This window comes from Panthera pardus, unplaced genomic scaffold (assembly GCF_024362965.1).
Source record: "Panthera pardus isolate Hobbes unplaced genomic scaffold, ASM2436296v1 HiC_scaffold_2, whole genome shotgun sequence".
Taxonomy (NCBI): Eukaryota; Metazoa; Chordata; class Mammalia; order Carnivora; family Felidae; genus Panthera; species Panthera pardus.
Window position 1 is genome coordinate 46,700,075 of NW_026526765.1, and position 19,789 is coordinate 46,719,863.

Consider the following 19,789-nt stretch of genomic DNA (forward strand, 5'->3'; position numbering starts at 1 on the left):
GTCATTTAAGCATCTGACTCCTGATTTTGGCTCAGGTCATGATCTCTCAGCTCCTGACACCAAGCCTCATGTTGGACTTTGCACCTGGGTGGCTCGACTGAGCATCCGATTCTTAATTTTGACTCAGGTCGTGGTCTCATGGTCATGAGATTGAGCCCTTCATTGGGATCCATGCTGAGTGTGGAGCCTGCTTGGGATTCTCCTTGTCCTCTCTCTCTCTGCCCCTCCCTTGCTCATGCGTGTGCTATCTCAAAAATAAATACAGTTTAAAAATGAAAAAGGGCTGAGAAACTATTCTAGATATAAAGGATATTATTGGATCAATCAACAAAACTAGAATATGGATGATAGATTAAACCATTGTATATTGTTAAATTAACTCAAGTTGATAGTGGAATTGTGGATTGTAAGGGAATATCCTTATTCTTACAAAATACACAAATATTAAGGGACATGGAGAGAATGACGCATTCAACACAAAAGGTTTGGGAAAAGTACATACACAGACACATAGAGAACCAAGCAGCAATTATCCCTTTCAGCCAGAACTGCCATTTTCTAATAATTTGCCACAAGGACCAACACAAAGGGAAAGAGGAGAGGTACTCGCTGTATGTTCCCTATGCCTTTTAGAAAACTTGGAGTTGTTCCTTTGGCCACATACATGTTAATCTACAAGAAAAGTGATACTGTGGACATCAAGGGAATAGGCACTGTTCAAAAAGGAATGCCACACGAATTTTACCATGGCAAAACTGGAAGAGCCTATGGTGTTACCCAGCATGCTTTTGGCATTATTGTAAACAAACAAGGACAAGATTCTTGCCAAGAGAACTAATGTATGTATTGAGCATATAAAGCACTCGAAGAGCCAAGATAGCTTCCTGAAGCAGTGAAGGAAAATGATCAGAAAAAGAAAGAAGCCAAGGAGAAAGGTACTTGGGTTCAACTGAAGCACCCAGAGAAGCACACTCTGTGAGGACCAGCGGAAAGGAGTCTGAGCTGCTGGAACCCATTCCATATGAATTCATGGCATGGTAAATATAAAAAAAATAAAAGACCTTAAGGCTGTAAAAATGCTTCCCTTAACTGAGTAGGAGTGTGGGGTCCTCTCCCTGAAAGAAATATTTAAAGCAAAAAACAAAACAAAACAAAACAAAATGAAACAAAACAAAAACAAAAACCAAGCAAATATGACAAAATGTTAATAGCAGTTGAACGTTTGAACAAGAGTATGAGAGTTCCCAGTCTGAAAGGGATATTGATTCTGGCCAACTTTTTTCCTTGTTCTATTATTCAGTAGATAAAAAATAAAAAACAAGCTAAGGTATTAGTGTTAAAGTAGACAAAGATCTGCATTGCTCCGAGGAATTAAATCAATGCCCTCAGCCGAAGTGGATGCTTAACTTGGCATTCCGATAATAATGATAAAGACCAGGATAAGCTTTCTAACATATCATGCTCATTAGTTACACACTGTCTACTACTTATTGTTAGGAAAATCTGTCTATACTTTAATAGTTTTCCATATTGCTTTTAACTTGAGAGAACCACTGCTAGAATCATTTTTTGTTGTTACAGATAAGGATTCTCAGATAACTACTGGAAATTCTAGAGAAAATGAAAATGTCAACTGTTTTCACTATTTTCACAGCACATACTTGGCACTACTCTTCAAACAGCACAATGTCAGATTATAATTTCTTCATATTAGGAAAGAAGTAATCGCACTTGTTTTGTATTAAAAAAAAGGGCTCTTCTAACCACCTATTATGGTTTTTGTGGGTGCTGAGCAGGGTCAAAGACTCCTTAAGGAATAAGTCATGGAAATGTGAAAAAGATCAACCTGCTAGGCAGGAATAGTACTTACCAGAACACATAGGTTCTGCAATCAGGCTTGAATCTAGGCTCCCCTCCACACTAGCTTTGGGACTTTAGGAAGTTAAGCTAACTTCTCTGGGCCTCAATTTAAACATCAGGAAAATGCGGCTAACACAGTCTACCTCACAGGACCATGAGAATTAGATATAGTCAAACATGGGAATGGGATGTGTGTGTAAAATACTCAAACACTGAAGGAAGAGGGTATAAACTGGCACAATCTTTTTGGAGCCACTTAGCAATAACAATACTCTATTATTTTTTTTATTTTTATTTTACTAAAAAAATTTTTTTAAATGTTTATTTATTTTTAAGAGAGAGAGAGAGAGAGAGAGACACCACACGTGAGCAGGGGAGGGGCATGGAGAGAGGGAGACACAGAACCCGAAGAAGGCTCCCGGCTCTGAGCTGTCAGCACAGAGCCCAACACGGGGCATGAACCCACGAACTGCGAAATCATGATCTGAGCCAAAGTTGGAGGTTTAACCAACTGAGCCACCCAGGTGCCCAGCAGTAACAATACTGAAAAAAAAACTGGAGAAAACATTCAGCAAACTCATCATGCTGGTTATGACTGAGGGATGTTATTATGGGAGGAACTTCATTTTTTAAGTTAACCTTTTTGTCATGTTTGAAATTTTTGTCTTATTATAAGTAAGATGAATATATTACTTTTGAAAGCAGAAGCAACAATAAGAATAACATTTTAATACCAAAAAATAAGTAAAAAGGTACAAAACTTGGAATGCAGAATAGCTGAACACATATGGCCCCAGGATGTAAGAAAGCAAAGTTACCTATGACAGTCTTCAGGTTGTGCACATAAATGACCGCATTGTTGGACCCAGAGGCCATCAGATAGCTCAGCTCCGGCTGACTGCCGTGCTCATGATGCCAGCTAATGGTATTCACAAGCTTGTGATGCTGCTGGATGGTACATATCAGTTTCAGGTTGGGAACTTGAAATATTTCTATTGATCTGGAGTCACAAACCCATGAGACAAGAAAGATGGATGGTCAAATTACAATCTAATGCAAACAAGTATCTCCCTCATTCCATCACTCAACTAAAGGTGAAATGGAATAGGATAACCCTATCTATCACTGCAGAGGTCACTCTCTTATAGAGAGCCAAAAACAAAAAGTTGTTTTTTTAAACAAATGTATTCAGCTTTGAAAAAATCCCATCAATCTCTGGGCAGCAGTTGTGTTTATCAGGCTCTTGTAATAAACGGTGCTATGGAAAAGCTAAAAGAATTAATGAGCCAATGGCTAAATTAGGACTATGTAATTAGGATCAACATTGGAAAGAGCATGGTGAGGTCTAAAAACCATTTCTTCCCAGGCTTAGTTTAAAAAAATGAAGGACGATTTATGCATTTCAGTGCAGACCAACATTTTGTGAAGCATAAAACAGCTGAAACACTGAATGGGCAAACATTTCTTTAGACTGAAAATACCCAACTTATTTTGCATTCTCAAAAATACAAAGAGCTTTCAGATCATTCAAGGATATTAAGGACAGATCAGAATATCATATTCAACTAAGCTACCCCAACTAAAACTATAGATGGCATTAGTCAGCTTTTGATCAAATGTGTAATACATACAAAAACAAAGTTTTCTGAATTTGTGTTTTTTTAAGAAACAAACACATACCCATCTTCGTTGCCAAGGGCCATGATTTTGCCATCTGCTTTCCAGCTGACCTCTGTGTGTACAGGCAATTTGTACTAGAAAGCAAAACAAACCAATCTTGACTAAAAGCACACTGTTCTTCTCTCCGCATGTCTTACAAATCAATAATGACAGCATGAGAAAAAAAAATCCCTAGTTTGAAATGTTCTAATTTTACAACTTGTACATAATCTACATAATTAGCCAAAGAGTTACTAAGAGCAAATATTCAAATTGTAATGTCCTTAATTGGGACAAAAAAGAGAGGCTAGTAAATACCCAATGTCTACAGTGTCTAACCTTGTAAAATAAACTTTTTAATTTTATCCCACAACAGAGAGTGTAACACGTCCATTTAAGAACGTGGGGGTCATGTCTCCTTAACAAAATAAGTAACACACACATATATATATATATGTATATACACACACACACACGTCTATACGTATACATACATATACATACATACACATGTCCTTGTTTTCTTCCTATTTCTATTTCTTTTCTTCCTTCCTTTCCCTTTCCCTTTCCTTTTCCTTCTCCTTTCCCTTCCCTCCTTTTCCCTCCCTCTCTTTCTCTTTCCTTTCCCTTTTCCTGTTCCTTTTTTTAATAACTCGGTTGGTCTTTCCCCAAGGCTGACTGGGCCCTCTTGTTTTCTTACTTGTCTCTTTAGACCACCTCATGTATGCCCAACAGCTTCATCAGCTACCGTTCACGTGAAGGAATTCCAAGTTTCTTTCTTTTTTCTTTTTTTTTTTAAAGATTTTACTTTTAAGTAATCTCTACACCCAATATGGGGCTTGAAACCACATCCCCAAAATCAAGAGTCGCATACTCCACTGACTGAGCCAGCCAGGCACCCTTCCTTGTATATATATTCAACTGCCACAAAACTAAAAGCTCATTAGGAACAGGAATTTTGTCTCTTTTATTCATTGCTGAATGTTAATGTTGAGACATTTAATGAAGGGATATAGTCAATAAAAATAATTCAGTTTATGACTAAATGTAATTTTTATGGTAGCCATTCAAAAATAATGAGCACCAACAAAAATACTCATTTGAAAGAGTAAAAGAACTCTCAACATATTTCACTTCAAAAGACAGTTCTGACGTTGATAAAATGGTAAGGCAAAAGTGATTAAATGTGGATATCTGGGTCAAGGATAAAAGGGAATTATTTGTATTATTTTTGTGTAAATGTGTTAATTATTTCAGTAAAAAATGGAAAATTAAAATGGCAATTCTGTCTTGAGCAAAATACCTTCTAGCCACACTTGGCCACCATATTATAGTTATCTTTACCAAGGTCTCACTCTGGAGTAAGTAGCTGGCCTAAAAAGGATGCTTCATATCCAAGATCTGAAAGTTTATCATAAATCACCATGGCAATTGAGACAAACTTTTTTTTTTTTGTGGTTAACTTCCTTGCTTTACTCAGGTATAAAGACTTCTCCATTATGTTTTATAAATCACAAATTCACTGAAGCTCTTAAGAACATCTAAGAAATCTGAGTGAGCATAATGGATATCTTTAATAATGGCATTTATTATGCAAAATGGGAAACCAAGAAGATGTAGAGACTTGGAGAAGACTTTACATAATAAGAACTCACTTTGATTGAATTAGTGTCCCTGATTAGTTTGTTGATGTCATAGGCCTCTCCACCAAGCTTCCAAGGGTTATGCTGTAAGACAATCCCTTCCCCTCCACAGCTGTATAAAGTAAGGGAAGGTCTGTCTCCTTCTCCTCCTAAGTGAGGTAAGAAAAGAAAGCTTATCATTTTTGCAATTCAGCAGCTTAACGACTGGTTACTACAGTACAAGTATAGCATAGTCTGAGTTGTTTTAAAAGAATTATATTAACACACCAGAATAAAGTCACTGTTCTTTGTATATGAACACAGTTGTTGGGAGGAGTAAAAAGACACTAAATCTAAACTAGTATTTCTAATGTAACAGATCTGCTTTAAACACTCTTCTGCCATTCAAATAGTATGGGTGCCAAAGTTGGGGTCAAAAAACATGTTCTCAGTGTTTATGAGAATTTGCCTTTTGTTTCAGAAATGAGCACCCTACTCTTTGGGCATTTAAATATATGGAGCTGCAGGCTTTCCTATGACTAACTCTTAAGTTATAGGAAGTCACAAGCTGTCCTCAGAGCAATGATTTCTTTAGTATTATGGCAATCTTCTTGTTGACCTTTAACAAGCAAACAGTGGTTCTTGTTGGTTTCTGTAAGGACAAGTTTCATTTTCACTACTGCTAGAACTATGCCTGGTGCAAATCAAGAATCCAGTAAACAGTTGTTAAATGAATGAAGGAATGAACTACAGCTACAGGGCTGCTTGAGTTCTCATGACTTCCATTATCCTCTCTGTGTAGTGCAATTACTATGGAAATGGACAGATGTTTCATTATAGCTGGTTAAGAAAAGTTAAGCAAAAACATCTGAATACACTGACTGATTTTTTTTTTTTTAAGTTTATTTATTTTGAAAGAGAGAGGGGGGGAGGGAGTGCATGCATGAGTGGGAGAGGGGCAGAGGGAGAATCCCATGCAGGCTCTGTACTGTCAGCGTGGAGCCCGACATGGGCTCCCATGAACTGTGAGATCATGACCTGAACTGAAATGAAGAGTCAGATGCTAGACCAGCTGAGCCATCCAAGCACCCCATGAATACACTTATTTTAAAAGATACTCTGAAAGACCTATCTCTTTAGGGATAAGAAAGAGAGGGCTGAGCAGCCAGAAGAGGGAAAGGGTCAGAATACAGTAAAGACAAGAGATCATTTCAGGAATTCTAAGTTTGCTGTAACTATAGGTGAAAACAGATAATCATTACTGCATTACTATAGTTAAATAATATTCTAATTCTGATCAAATTAAAAAGTGATAGCAAATTTTGGTGAACAAATTTTAGGTTGGATACCAGGAGCCAACATGAGACAACTACATGCACAATGGAAAAATTCAGCTAGAAGAGATCAAATAATGCTTAAGAGTTTGGGGATGCTTAGTATGGGCGAATGATTTCTAACATCACCTGCTATGACTGCCCTCATGGACCTCTGGGGACACAGTAGTCTGCATAAGCAGTCACTGCACTAGAATATTTGTAACTTTCCAGCTTGAGTGTCTTACAATTAAATTAAAAGAAAGAGAATACTCTCATGTTTGCTAGAGAATGGCTCAGATACTCACCGAGTGAAATGGGGGGCAGTGGTGGCCCCCAGGCTAAAGTGTACACAGTCTTCTTATGATACGTGCTGGAAATCTGTGGCGGTCTGGAGGGAAGGGGGATTACAAAGAAAGATTTAAACAGAAGACACAGTGGAAAACAGACCCATCTTTTTCTAAAAGCTCCCTTATTAGTTGCTGATGTTAGAGAAAAGCAATTTAACAGCATCCTTCTCCAAATAGCTGATTGTAGAGAAGCAAACACTTCAATAATATACCATGTAATGATATCTACTACCAAAATGATAAAGTCCCAAACACACTTTACCCAGAAAAAAATATTATCCCCCCCAAATCTGGCCAGTTTGTAATAATTCCCCCCCCCCGTCTCTCCGAGTTGCCCACTTTACTTAAATGTCACGTATTCTAATATTACTGTAGTTATAAGCACTGTAAAGGCTATCACAACTGAAGAAATACTGAACAAGGCAGAAAATGCAAACTAGTCAGCCCAGAACTAAGGTTACTGCTAAGCATATACAGTCATCATATAAATATAACCCATCTCACCTTCAGATAAAAGACTAGAAGTCATTTTAGGCTTACCCTGTCATTAATATCATATTCTTAAACTAAGACAAGATTTTAGAATAGTTCAGTTTTAAAGTTTTTGTAAGAAAACTTGCTCTTGAGGGTAATTTTGAAGGCTGTGGTGATTAATGACATGTGAGGTGTCAGTAATGGGCAGTGTGGCTGTTACCTTAACTGTAAACTGTATTCTTTGTAGGATTTGAGAATTCCAGGAATCCAGAACCTATGACAAAACTAGCTGCTGACTTATTTATTTCTATGTTTCTGGCACATTTGTTGTTGTCATTCTAGACAATAAACCCCAATTTCTCTGGGCTGAAAGAAACAGAATAAGTATCTGTGGCTGAATGCCTAACAGTGTATCTAGGGCAGCACCCTTCCTTCTACTACACACCTCATAATAACCAGAAGATAGTAATTTCATAGAATTAGTCGGTTTTGTGATGACATATAGTTTTATTTTCTTACATGCCTCTTTGCAATAGTGTATTATTTTTTGAGAATTGAAAGTGGAGTTTACCAGCTGCAGAACGAAAGAATGCAGGTAACTAAGTGCATGTAGGTTCACATGTGTACCTCAAAATTGCATCTAAAAAGGTTAACTCTGAGTATAGTAAATAATTCTTACTTAGAAATGAATGATCTGGAACAGGTAGGCAAACTTACCCTGTACAAGGACAGACAGTAAATATCTAAGGCTTTTTGAGCCTTGAGGTCTCTGTCATAACTCCCCCACCCTGCTCTGGTAGTGTGAAAGCAGGCTCCGATAAGGTGTAAACAAATGAGTGTGGCTGGGTTCCAATAAGAGCTTTGTTTATGGACACTGAAATCTGAATTTTATTTAATTTTCATGCGATGAAATATTCTTTAATATTTTCCGAATAATTTAAAAAGGTAGAACCATTCTTAATTCATGAGCCATGGCTCCCCAATCCCTGGTCTAGAACAGTGCTGCTCAGTAAGCACTGGGCCTTGTGCACTTGAAATGTGGCTCATGAGACCAAGGAACTGAACTTCTCATTTTATTAAATTTTAGTTCTTTTAACTGTAAATAGCTACATGTGGCTATCAAACTGAACGGTGCAGGTATGGAATCTACTCAAGCATCTAGGATAACTGTGTTCAACAGTTGCATAATGTGAGTTTTATGTATGAACCACATAGGCATCTTAAAACTTTCTTGTAGCCACATTAACAGAAGCAAAAGAAATAAGTGAAATTCAATTTTAATAATGTATTTTATTTAGCTCAATATACAGAAGTATTATCTTTTAAAATATAATCAAAATAATTACGGAGACATTTTAATTTGGAGGCGGGGGAGGGACTATCTCTGAACTCTGGCACGCATTTTACACTGACAGCATATCCCAGTAGTCCCCTTGGCTAAGGACAACCAGAATGGACGATGAAGCTCAATACATAACATCTAGTTTACAGGACATATAGGGAATACTGAAATGAGTTAGAAGTCAACACAAAGACCAAAATGTAAAATATTCTACAAAAAAACTTACCCAGAATCTTCAAACTGAAAAGGCAAATGTTATGAAAGAAGTGGGGGGTGGTCTTCTAGAATAAGAGAGACTAAAGAGACCTAACAAAATGCAGTGTGTGAACCCAAACTAAAGATGAATTTGAAAAAGAAAAAAATAGCTAGGAAAAGCATTTTTGGCTCAATTGAGGAAATCTGTACATTGACTGGATATTAGATATTACGGAATTACTGTTAATTTTAAGTGTGCAAAAATAAGGCAAGTATGGCAAACTGTTAACAGTTGGTGAATCTAGATGGAAGGCAGAGATATTCTCTGTACTACGCTTTCAATGTTCATGGATGCCTGAAAACTTTTGTTAAGAAAAGCTGAGGGAAAAAATAAACCAATGGTTTATTTTAGTGGTAACCATAGGTCAGACAGGCTGAACCACCACCTGAAAACATTTTTTAAAAATCAAATTCCAAGCTGTAAGCCTCAGACTCAGAGCCAGAATCTGAAAGATGTTTCCCAGGCCAATTCCGACGTATACCCAGGTTTATGAATCAAAATTAACTCCATCATCTACATTATGGCCAATGGGCTAAACAATCTTTTATTTCTTACTTGTTGGAGTAGGTGTCATACAATCCCACTTTTCCATCATCAGTTCCAAAAGCTAAACAGCCTTCCTTGGTTGGGTGCCAGCACAGCTAGAAAACATGAGGGAAGCGGCATACTGTTAAGGGAGCCCTTAGGTTATCTTTTGAGCATCCAAATGGAACACTTTCACGTTCTTGGTGTCTCCTAATTTAAAAAGTAACAAATTCTCATTTAAAAGAAACAAAGTATTAAAAACAATGTGAAAGTCACGGGTCATCTCACTTGTTCAAAACACCGCACTGCCCATTTTATATCTTGCCAGATATTTTTTATGAATAAAGTTAAATATATACAGTTGAAAAAAAAATAGGCTCAAATATTTAAATGATGTGTATGAAACACTGTTGAGTGGGGATAAAAGATTCCAGAATAGTTTAGAAAATAAGATCCTGTTAATAATAAAATTTGGAAAGATATATCACAGGTTGTCAACAGTGCTTCTCTGGATAATGAAAGTGGGAGCATGGAGTGGAGAGTAGGAAAATATTTTGCTTCCTACACTCCTATACTGTTTGGTTTTCTTTTTTTCCCTTTTAATTGGTACAATTTTTTTTTTTTTTTTTACTAAAGTATAATTGACATACAATGTTGTATTAGTTTTAGGTGAACAATATAGTGATATGACAATTCTGTATGGTCTTCTTTTTAACCACAAACATTTACTGCTTTTAGACTAAAGAGCCATAACAGAGGTATCACTTTGGAGAAAAACAAAAAAATTATACATATTGTTGTGTAACCTGCATTCCATGTTTTGTAATTTTCATTTTTCATGAATCATCAACATCTTTCCACATCAAATAAAGAGCCACATTATCATTTTTAATAGTGTGATACTGTTTATTATGTGTTTATAACTTTATGTATTTTCTGTGAGTGCACATGCAGGTTATTCCAAATTTCTTACTAAAACAACTACTTATTTGAAAAAAAGTTCAAGAGAGCTCAAAGAAATCATCCTTACCGCTGTAACCTTGGACTTGACCCCCTGCCAAAAATTTTTCACATCATAGTTGTTCTTTATGGAGAGTGTATTCCATACGCGGATCATACCATCTCCAACGCCTATGGCCAAACAGCCCATGTCCACAGGAGAGAAAGCCAGGCTGTAGGCAAATCCACCAAGGGAAGGCAGGGACCAGCAGCACTCTAGGGTGGCCATGTCCCAACATTTTACCTAAAAATATCCAGGGTTAGGGTTTAAATGTAAAAAAAAAAAAAAAAAAAAAAAAAAAAAAAATCAGAAAAACAGGAAAAAGAATCAACATCTCAAACAGGATGGACTCAAAGAATGGGTAATATAAAGAATATATAATAATAACATATAAAGAATATATATTATAATATACAAATATAATTTATTCTAATAGGTAGTAGGAAAAGTATCTCTTAGGAAAAGAAAAAGTAATAAATTGTAGGCCCAAAGGGATCTTAGAATATATTTATTCCCAGAGATGTTAAGTGAATTCAGGGTAAATGAATAAAACCAGATACAGGCCGCTCATTTCCCAGAGTCCAGCAGCCTTTCCACTGTACTGTACTATAGCATTGGTAATCTCATTTAGCAAATCCTAACTAAGAATGAAGATGGTCTCAGGACAGTGGGAAAATGAGAGGGGCTATCTCAAAAAGCAAAATATCTTATCCCCAGGGGAAGGAGGAATGCTACATTTTTAATCTTCACTCATTTAACAGAGGTTTGGGAGAAAACAAAGTCTATCAAATAAGCCTAGCCTAACTGCAAAACAATGAAGTCACAGATTCTTAAATATAGCCAATTCTCTCTTGGAGATTTCATCAAGAGCAGATGGTTCTGCTACCTTAACTATAGACAAGAATATTTTAAAGCCAAAGCATGATGGTCTCATACATCCTTCCCTGGACACATCTACGATCTTTCACCATAGCTGCTCTAACAAAAAGGCATCTTGGTGGTTTCTCACCTTTCCCCTAACTCTCTGCTGTTCCCACAGTTAGCTCTGGTCAGTAACAGTAACAGTAACTCTGAGATTGGGCTGGGCATGGGGGTGTAAGGCGGGGCGTGAGAACTGATGGATGGTTTGAAAAGCCCTCTGATCCTATCCAATTCCTAAATCACGGGCTCTACAATGGTGAATGCAAACTAAGCAGTGCTTACATCTCTATCCATTGATGTGGAAAGCAGCAGCTGTTTGTCATCCTCCGTTTGTAAAGGGCATAAGTTAAACACAATTCTTGAATGATTCTGCCCTTCTGATGAAGCACTAAAGAGGGTATATTTCCGTCTCCAGGACTGAGTGAGATCCCACAGCAACAGCTCACCTCTGTGAGGAAAAACAAGCACTAGTTCTCTTTCACAAGCAATCTGGAAACAAGAGATGTGGGGAGAGTGTGGGCCCTCAGTTGCCAAATAATTTCTATCAGTTGTTCTTTTAAGGAGAAAAAAATTGCATATTCTGAAATGTGCACAGAACAGCTCAGAAAGAACACACAAAAACAAGGTGTCACTGTGTATGGGGAAGGGAACCTAGTTGCTGGAGACAGAGCAACTCTGGTTCTTACCTTATTTTGAACCCCGTCAATGTGCTGCACTTCCTCTGGAACAGATTTTACTAACAGTTTTAATAGTAAAATGCCACCATAATTTGCACAGCCCCAAAGCTTAAACACATACTATACTCTTTTTTGGGATGGTGTGGGAGAGTAGGGCCATGACCAGCATTTTAGGGGGGGATTTTTATCTGCTTTCCCTGTACCATTTCATTTGAAATCAGGGCTTTTATCTGCTAAATTCACTTATTACCTCAAACAACTAGAAGCTAGTACTCACTAAATTCTGTTCAATGAATGGCTATAATCATCCAAAGAGATGGGAATTCTCTAAGCTCCCTCTTTTACACATGATGTAATTGAAGTTCGAAGGGTCACACTCATGAACACATAGAAGGTAAGAGACTGATCTGGAAATGCAATTTGGTCTGACTTTGGAGTCCATGCTCTTAATTACCAGGCTATACTTATTTGGTATTTTTTCAGCACTGTAAGTAGACAACACAGGTATCTGTCCCATGATTTTTCCATTACAAATGGCCTGTCACAGTATAAGCCTTAGCCCTTGCCTTTTCCATCTTCTATGTCTAGAAAGAGGAGCCTAGGAATTCCTCAAGAAGCTAGAGAGGAAAACAAAATATGTCAGAGAGGGCATGACCAGAAAAACTTACCCAAAACAGCTGGATACCAGCTGTGTTGGTTGATCCTTGGGCCAATGCAGTGTCAACCAAAGGCGTTCTTTAATAGTTGGGTCTACACCCCCTCCTCTTCTCTTCAGAAAGGGCAATTTCAAAACCATCACCCCTGCAGATTGAAAGAAAGTCGGTGGGTGCTCAAGTCGGTGAAAACACACGTGCAAAGTCCCCAGCAGTTCACAGTACAGTTTAAAAGTTTGTTAGTTTGGTTACTTAGAATGCAGACCTCATTTTCTCATGGAAACGTTATTACACATAGCTTTAATACTTGTCTAATTCAGGTAAAACAAACTTTTTATAGGCTATCCTGGCAACCTGAGCACACATTAATATTGTCTGTTTGGGAAAATGGGGTTTCAACTGGAATTGTGAACCCAGGTAGTAACACAACTCCAGATTCTCCAAAGTTGGCAGGGGAGAGTGGCAAGAAATCTAACAAGGTTTAGAAGTTACCCTTCTGGAGGGATCCTGGGCCTTATGTTGTCCCACCTGGGAGTATCAGCCCTAGTATCTCCAAAAGCAGTCCAAAATTCTTTAAAAAAATTCCATTTTCCAAAATTATTGTATTAGTTACCACTGACTATGTTAGAATTATGGCCAAGCACTATGCTATTTGCTTTATATGCACTAAAGCATATAGAGAAAAAAGACTGCTATAAAGACAAAGGCTAGAGTTTTATTATAAGTGTAACATCCACTTTGCTTGGAGTTCCTCTCAATTTCTAAATTGAAGGCAAATGTTCTGTTCAAAGAGAGAAGCCTGGGAAAGCCGAATGACTGAGGGTCCCTGAAATTTGGATAAAATGAACTTTAACATTTAAACATGCGCTTCTACACTGGGTACGTATTATTCTGCATTTGTGTATTAAAACCTTTAGCTCTAGGGGCGCCTGGGTGGCTCAGTCGGTTAAGCGGCCGACTTCAGCTCAGGTCGTGATCTCACGGTCAGTGAGTTCGAGCCCCGCGTCGGGCTCTGTGCTGACAGCTCAGAGCCTGGAGCCTGTTTCAGATTCTGTGTCTCCCTCTCTCTGACCCTCCCCCGTTCATGCTCTGTCTCTCCCTGTCTCAAAAATAAATACAACGTTAACAAAAAAAAAAAAATAGATTAAAAAAAAAAAAAAAAAAAAAAAAAACCCTTTAGCTCTAGAGATCTTTCCCAATCCTCTGATTCAGGCCTTGCCAAGTTCCAACATTCCTATCCTTATAACCAACATCTTGCCTTCCGTGACAAATGATGACCCTTCTATGAATGCATCAGAAACCCTCTTTGGTCCAAAACCAAAGTCAGATGTTCAGAGCACAGGGAGTTCTAGCCCAGGCTAAACTAGTGAAGTAACTTTCTGGATAGAAAAGTAAAGAACTGCCTTCTAGCTGATGACACACTCTTAGGATAACAAGACACAATAAAAAAGTTTCTACTTCTACCAGTCACTATAGGTTATATCACAAAAGAAACACCAAACATGAATCTTACCTCGGCCTCTAGAGCAGCTCCAGATTCGAATGGTCTGATCTTTGCTTCCAGTGGCTAAGTAGCAGCCTTTTGTTACTGGAGTTTGTGCTGTGACTTTACCATTGGGAATTGCAGGTTCTTCTAGGGTAGAGATGGTAATTTTGTTTTTAATTTACATGAAACATGAACTTGTCAAAAGAAAAACTAGTTTTCAAGGGATCCTAAAACTTAGATATTACATTTATAGATCTGATCTGTAAGAGCTAAAGTTTTAAATGTAATTCAAATGATACAGTTTTATCCACATTGTTCTTTAGATCTTAAATCATCTCTACCTGAATTTTCCTCTTGACTTATGGATAAACAATCTTCGCCAGGCAGGGGACACCAGGCTATGGAGTGAATCTCATCATCGTGGCCTCGAAGCCTGTGAATAACTTCTCCTTTCTTACTGATGTCAATTATAACCACTATGCCATCCTTGTAGCTAAAAAACAAGAGTTAGAAATATTACTGGAAAATGAAGACAGAACAGTAAACATTCTGACTTAAGAGTTATCACTCTACATTTCTAAAAGGTAAGTGTGTTTGGAGGAAGAGGGAAGGGAAGAAAGAAAGAATCTTGTTTTGTCCTTTTTTCCAAAGTGTTCACTTTCTGTTTCCTGGTGGTCCTGACACATTTGTGCCCCACCTCCAATCAAGCTCTTGGCACTAAGTAATACTGCATACACTGCCTGGCAGCAAGCTCAAGGTGTAAAGCATGCTTGTGTTTGAAGGGAACTTACAGAAGAATGGTTATTTTGGGGGCCCAGCAATCCCTCTAATTCCAGATGAATTTGACCTAACGCACTTAAACCTATTCCCCGGCCCTTTTTAAATACGTGATCCTATTTCTCTAACTATGAACTTAACAAAAGCTGCAGTACTGTAGCTTCTAGATCTGGGTATTTCAAGACTATCATTTTTGAATTCAGAGGAAGCTGAGAAATTCTTATAGTTTTTTCACACACATAAAGAATACCGAAGAACCAGCTTAAGAAAAGAATACACCCAATTACCAATATAGTTGAAATCCTTTGTACGTCCCACCCCAATCAAACCTCTTTCCCTCTCTTTCCCAGAGGTAAACTGATATTGGTGAATTCTGTGTTCCAACATTCCTAGCCTTTCTTTGTATAGATTCCTAAAGATGACAGAAGATGATTTTGTAGGTTTTAAAACTTCATAGAAATGGTATCATGAGGTCTGTTTTTCTGTAGATTGTTTTTTTTTCACTCACTGTTAGTGAGTCATCCATGTTGAAGCATGTAACTCTAGTTCCTGGTCAGTCATTTGTACTATTGGATAGCACTCCCTTGATGAAGACAGCACAAGTTTATTCATTTTCCCTTTTGAAGGGCTTCCGTTTTTTGCTATTACAAACAAAAAAATGACATTAATAATCTTATGCACACTTAAGACAATTTCAGATTTGATGCCTAGTAATGGAACTGCCAGGATGTTAAGATGTGTACACCTTTGCTTTACTAGAATGTGCAACACTGCTCTCCAAAGCGGGTGTACCTATTTACATTTCCTACATACTAGACAATCCTACAGGGAAAAACACATTCCAGCTCTACTTATTTTTCTTTTATTAGAAACATTTCCCCTATTACAGCTTTATTAAAAAAAAAAAATAATCATAGACTGTTATCGGTCTTTGCAGACACAGACTTTGAAAACCTTCAAGTTATGCAACCTTACAGTCCAGTAACCAAGCTGTCCTGCAATTTTAATCAGCCCTTTAGGGAAGGATCACCATTTTGAAGATCCTCCAGAAACAAATCATTCTGATTCAATCCTGTGTCTATGCAGTTCCTAATACCTGAAAGATTTCTTCTCGTGAATTCTTGCTCATCTTTCAAGGTTGGTCTGATTCAACCTTCTCTGATCCACACCTGCCACCTTTTCTGCTCCCTCTCTAGTGCCCCAGTGCAACACTGCTGCCACTTCACCTAGCAGGTCACCAATGCATGCATGCACAGATCCCTTCCATTTCACTATTAAGCTCCCACACCTGTCTTCCTATCCTTCCCCTCAGGCCACAGATTTCATGATCCATCATTATGATCACAACTTTAAAAACACCATTAGCTCCTTTGTGCCCTCTCTCCTAGAGGTATTTATTCCACAAAACCCCAAACCTTCTTGGATCCAACCAAAGTCTTTCTCAATCAGCTTGAATAGTTTACTTTGAATTCATAACTTTGATCCATAGCCTGGCACTTAATAGGGACCATTCGTCCTACATTCTCTCTCAGTAAGCTCATTTTCCTATTCTCTGAGAGGACTATTTTCACATCTTTCTGCATGCTTTCAGCCCCACTCTGAACCTGACTCCACCTTCTGATTTATGCCTCACGGAGAAAAGCAGAAGCCAGGAGGATGAAACACCCTCCTCTTCCAACCAGATCTCCAAACTCACCTGCCCTATTTCCATGTTCTCACTTATCCTTTCTACTTGTGATCTGGATCCAGTCCCCTCTTGACTTCTCAACATCACTCCTGTATTTACTACATTTTCCGTGTATTCAGCTCTCCCTCTTCTGCCTCATTTCCATCAGCATAAAAACATGCCCTTATTATTTTCCATTTAATATTCCCTTAACTGCCACATACCTCCTCTGGCTTCATGTCTACGCACATTTGTTCAACAAACAAAAGTTTGCTGTCTCCACGTGTACCTTTGCTACTGTACCTTCAGTCTGGTGAGTCCACTCCCGCCATACTTTGTCCTCTGACACTCTAGTGCTTATGTCATGTGTTCAAACTAGTGTGAAAGGACATCTTTGGGATAGAGGTAAATGGAGTGGTGAGGGAAAAGGGGGTGCCTGCTCAAGGCAGTTCATGTGAAACAACCTTGGTGATTGATCAAGGTGGAGGCAGAGCCCAATGCCAAAACACTCTCCCAATCCAGAGGGAGGGCTGAGAACCAGGACAGAACTGAGTCCTCTGACACTCCGGGAGTAAATGTTATCTCCAAGCCTGAGTACTGAGGGAGAAAAAGGGGGAAAGAGGGTATTTCCTACATTTGGAGGCTGACTGAAGAAATCAGATATGAAGAATGAGCAAAGTACATTATCGAAGAAACTAAGGAAATAAAAAGGCAGAGAGATAGCGAGGACCTGGAAGTCATAGGAATAAAGGCTACCAAGGGCCCAAGGAGTGGTTAATACCTATAAATCATTTCCTTTGAAGAATAAAGGGACAGGAAAAGATAAAGCAAATGCAAAATATGCTCATTAACAAAAATAAATTACCAATACAGAGGGGATAGTACTTACCCAATGGCTACTAAATCTTCATGATGAGGTGAGCAAGTAAGACAGAAAATTGTCCTGGGTTCTATAAAGAGGTGCTGGCTGTCATTTCTGTTAAGCCAGTAACAGAAAACTACTCCTTTTTCATCTCCAGATACTATTAAATCCTTTACTTGAGGAGACCAGTGCAATGCTGATATTGTATGCTTTAAAACAAAACAAACACACACATTTGCTTCTCATTTGTCAATGCTGAATTTTTACCTCATTTTAAACCTGTACTATACTAGGCACGTTGAGGGGTACTTAATTAGTGTTAGTGCCACTTGTATGCCAAGAGTACATTAACCAAATGGTAGAATTTAAGCTCCTAAGGATCAAGGAACCATTAAAACCATTTCTGCCTTTAATAGCTTAATGCAAAGTTCTTACTAAGATTAAGTGAGTCTTCTCCTTTTCTACACTCTCTGAAAAGGCAGGTTTATCAAGTAATCATCTGGTTTAGAAACAAGTTTTATTCACTCATTTACAGTTTATATTAGGAGTCTTTTTCATGGACAGAACCAGAGAGTAGATATTTTTTGATTTGTGGGCCATACTGTCTCTAGTGCAACTACCCAAGTCTGCCTTGTAGCATGCAAGCAGCCAATACTTAAATGAATTGACTGTGGTAGCATTCCAATAAAACAATCTGCAAAAACAGGCAGCACACTGTAGTTTGCTGACCTCTGGTTTATATGTTATCTCCTTCCAAAAAAGTTTTGAGGCATCTTATTCTCATCCAACTAATAAACATTATCATGAAAATTAACAGATGAGCTAGCATACTTGAAACAAAAGAACCCTCAGCACGGATATCTAATAACGGTCTGAGAAACCAGTAAGCCATGGTACCTGATGGAGTGCATGCTCTGTCACAACTGCTTTTGTCTCTACATCCCAGATTTTCACAGTCCCATCATCAGAGCTCGTGGCACAGAGGTTGTATTGACCCGGGTGATGTGAAAACGTGAAGCCAGAGACCCTTTCGGTGTGTCCCACCAATTCCCCTATGACTTCAAGCAAAACCAGATTCCAGGTTAGAGTGCTACCTGAGATTCCTGGCAGAATCATTCTGTTGTTAGATGGGTGGGGTGGGACCTCACTTATCCCGTGGTATAACAAAAATATCCAGGCACTCACAATCAGAAATCCCAAGTGCTGGTTCTGGCTCTGCCACAAGACTTCAGCCCATTTTATCTCCTTGAGTCTCACTCTTTTCAACCGTAAAATGCTGTTGCTATCCCTTGATGCTGACCGTTCACAGGCTGAGGAGTGGCTCAAATGAAGAATGTAAAAGTGATTCTTATTTAGATCTGGCCAGAGGTCATTTGGGAAAGAAGAAATGCCTGGCTTGCCACATCCCAGGGCATGATCAAAATCTAGTTTGGAGCCCGAAAGCATCTGGCTCAACACATTAATCTTACAGCAACGAGTATTCTGTATTTGCAGGATCTTGCGTAGGGCCTGGCGCTGTAGGCAGCCCCTTAAACCCAGAAAGGCTTCTAGGGGGCCGGCGCGCGCTGCGTAGGGGGAGGGAGGCCACACATGTTATAAATGCCTGGGTCTAGATAGGGATAACTTCAGGGAGTGAGAGGTCCGACGTGAGAGCACCAGGAGGCGGGACTGCTCAGCCACAGCGTGGTGTAGCTCAATCTTGGAGATGCGGACGCATCTAAGCTTAGTGACTGTGAGAGATCTTTCTGCCTACCTGGGCCTCAAGTTTCCCCATCTGTAAAGAAGGGTAGCTAGAAAAACCCACTTAGCGCCTCTGGCGAACCCAAGAAGGGCAGGAAGGAGGAGGCCCAGAGGTGGGGAGTTACCTCGAAATGGGGGCGTCCCAGGGATCGCGCCGGCGCCCGGGCCCACGCGGACAAGGAAAACGGAGGTCCGCGCCGCGAAGCCGAAGAGGCCCCCAGGCACGGCATCACTGCATCGGGCGCAGTACCAGTTAGGAGAGGGCGGCAGCGTGCGCGGCTCCTGCCCCATGATCACAGGCCACTGGGAAAAGACGAACGAGCCACAGGCGCACACCGATAGCAACCCCACGCTGTAGCCGGGAAGGGGGCGGGGTTGGCTCGGAGCCCCGCCTCGCCGGGCCCGCCGCTACGGCGCGCGCCGAGGCCCAGGCGGCACCGCGCGCTCCGCTCCCGCAGCCCCCGGGCTGGGAAGAACGCTGACGCGAGTCTGGCGCTCTGCCCCGCAGCCCCGCCCGGGGCCGGAAGGTCTGGTGCTGCCACAGTCCAGCCTGGGGGTTAGGCATTTTCACCTCCTACAGCAAGGCACATAATTAAAGGGTTAGTC

General features: G+C 39.4%; 1 protein-coding gene across 1 annotated transcript in view; it reads right to left on the minus strand.

Annotated features, from left to right (window-relative positions):
• The window catches only part of GEMIN5 (gem nuclear organelle associated protein 5), a 41,309-nt gene extending 21,759 nt beyond the window's left edge, over window positions 1-19,550 (minus strand). Inside the window, exons 1-13 of the mRNA XM_019464502.2 lie at window positions 19,309-19,550; window positions 18,341-18,501; window positions 17,471-17,652; window positions 14,480-14,631; window positions 14,166-14,285; window positions 12,668-12,800; window positions 11,605-11,770; window positions 10,432-10,644; window positions 9,432-9,517; window positions 6,763-6,845; window positions 5,175-5,311; window positions 3,541-3,614; window positions 2,679-2,860 (exon numbers count right to left, since the gene is read on the minus strand). Coding sequence (XP_019320047.2) covers window positions 2,679-2,860; window positions 3,541-3,614; window positions 5,175-5,311; window positions 6,763-6,845; window positions 9,432-9,517; window positions 10,432-10,644; window positions 11,605-11,770; window positions 12,668-12,800; window positions 14,166-14,285; window positions 14,480-14,631; window positions 17,471-17,652; window positions 18,341-18,501; window positions 19,309-19,474 — 1,855 coding nt within the window. The 5' untranslated portion in view covers window positions 19,475-19,550. The remainder of the gene's footprint in view (window positions 1-2,678; window positions 2,861-3,540; window positions 3,615-5,174; window positions 5,312-6,762; window positions 6,846-9,431; window positions 9,518-10,431; window positions 10,645-11,604; window positions 11,771-12,667; window positions 12,801-14,165; window positions 14,286-14,479; window positions 14,632-17,470; window positions 17,653-18,340; window positions 18,502-19,308) is intronic.
• Between the last annotated feature and the right edge of the window lie 239 nt (window positions 19,551-19,789).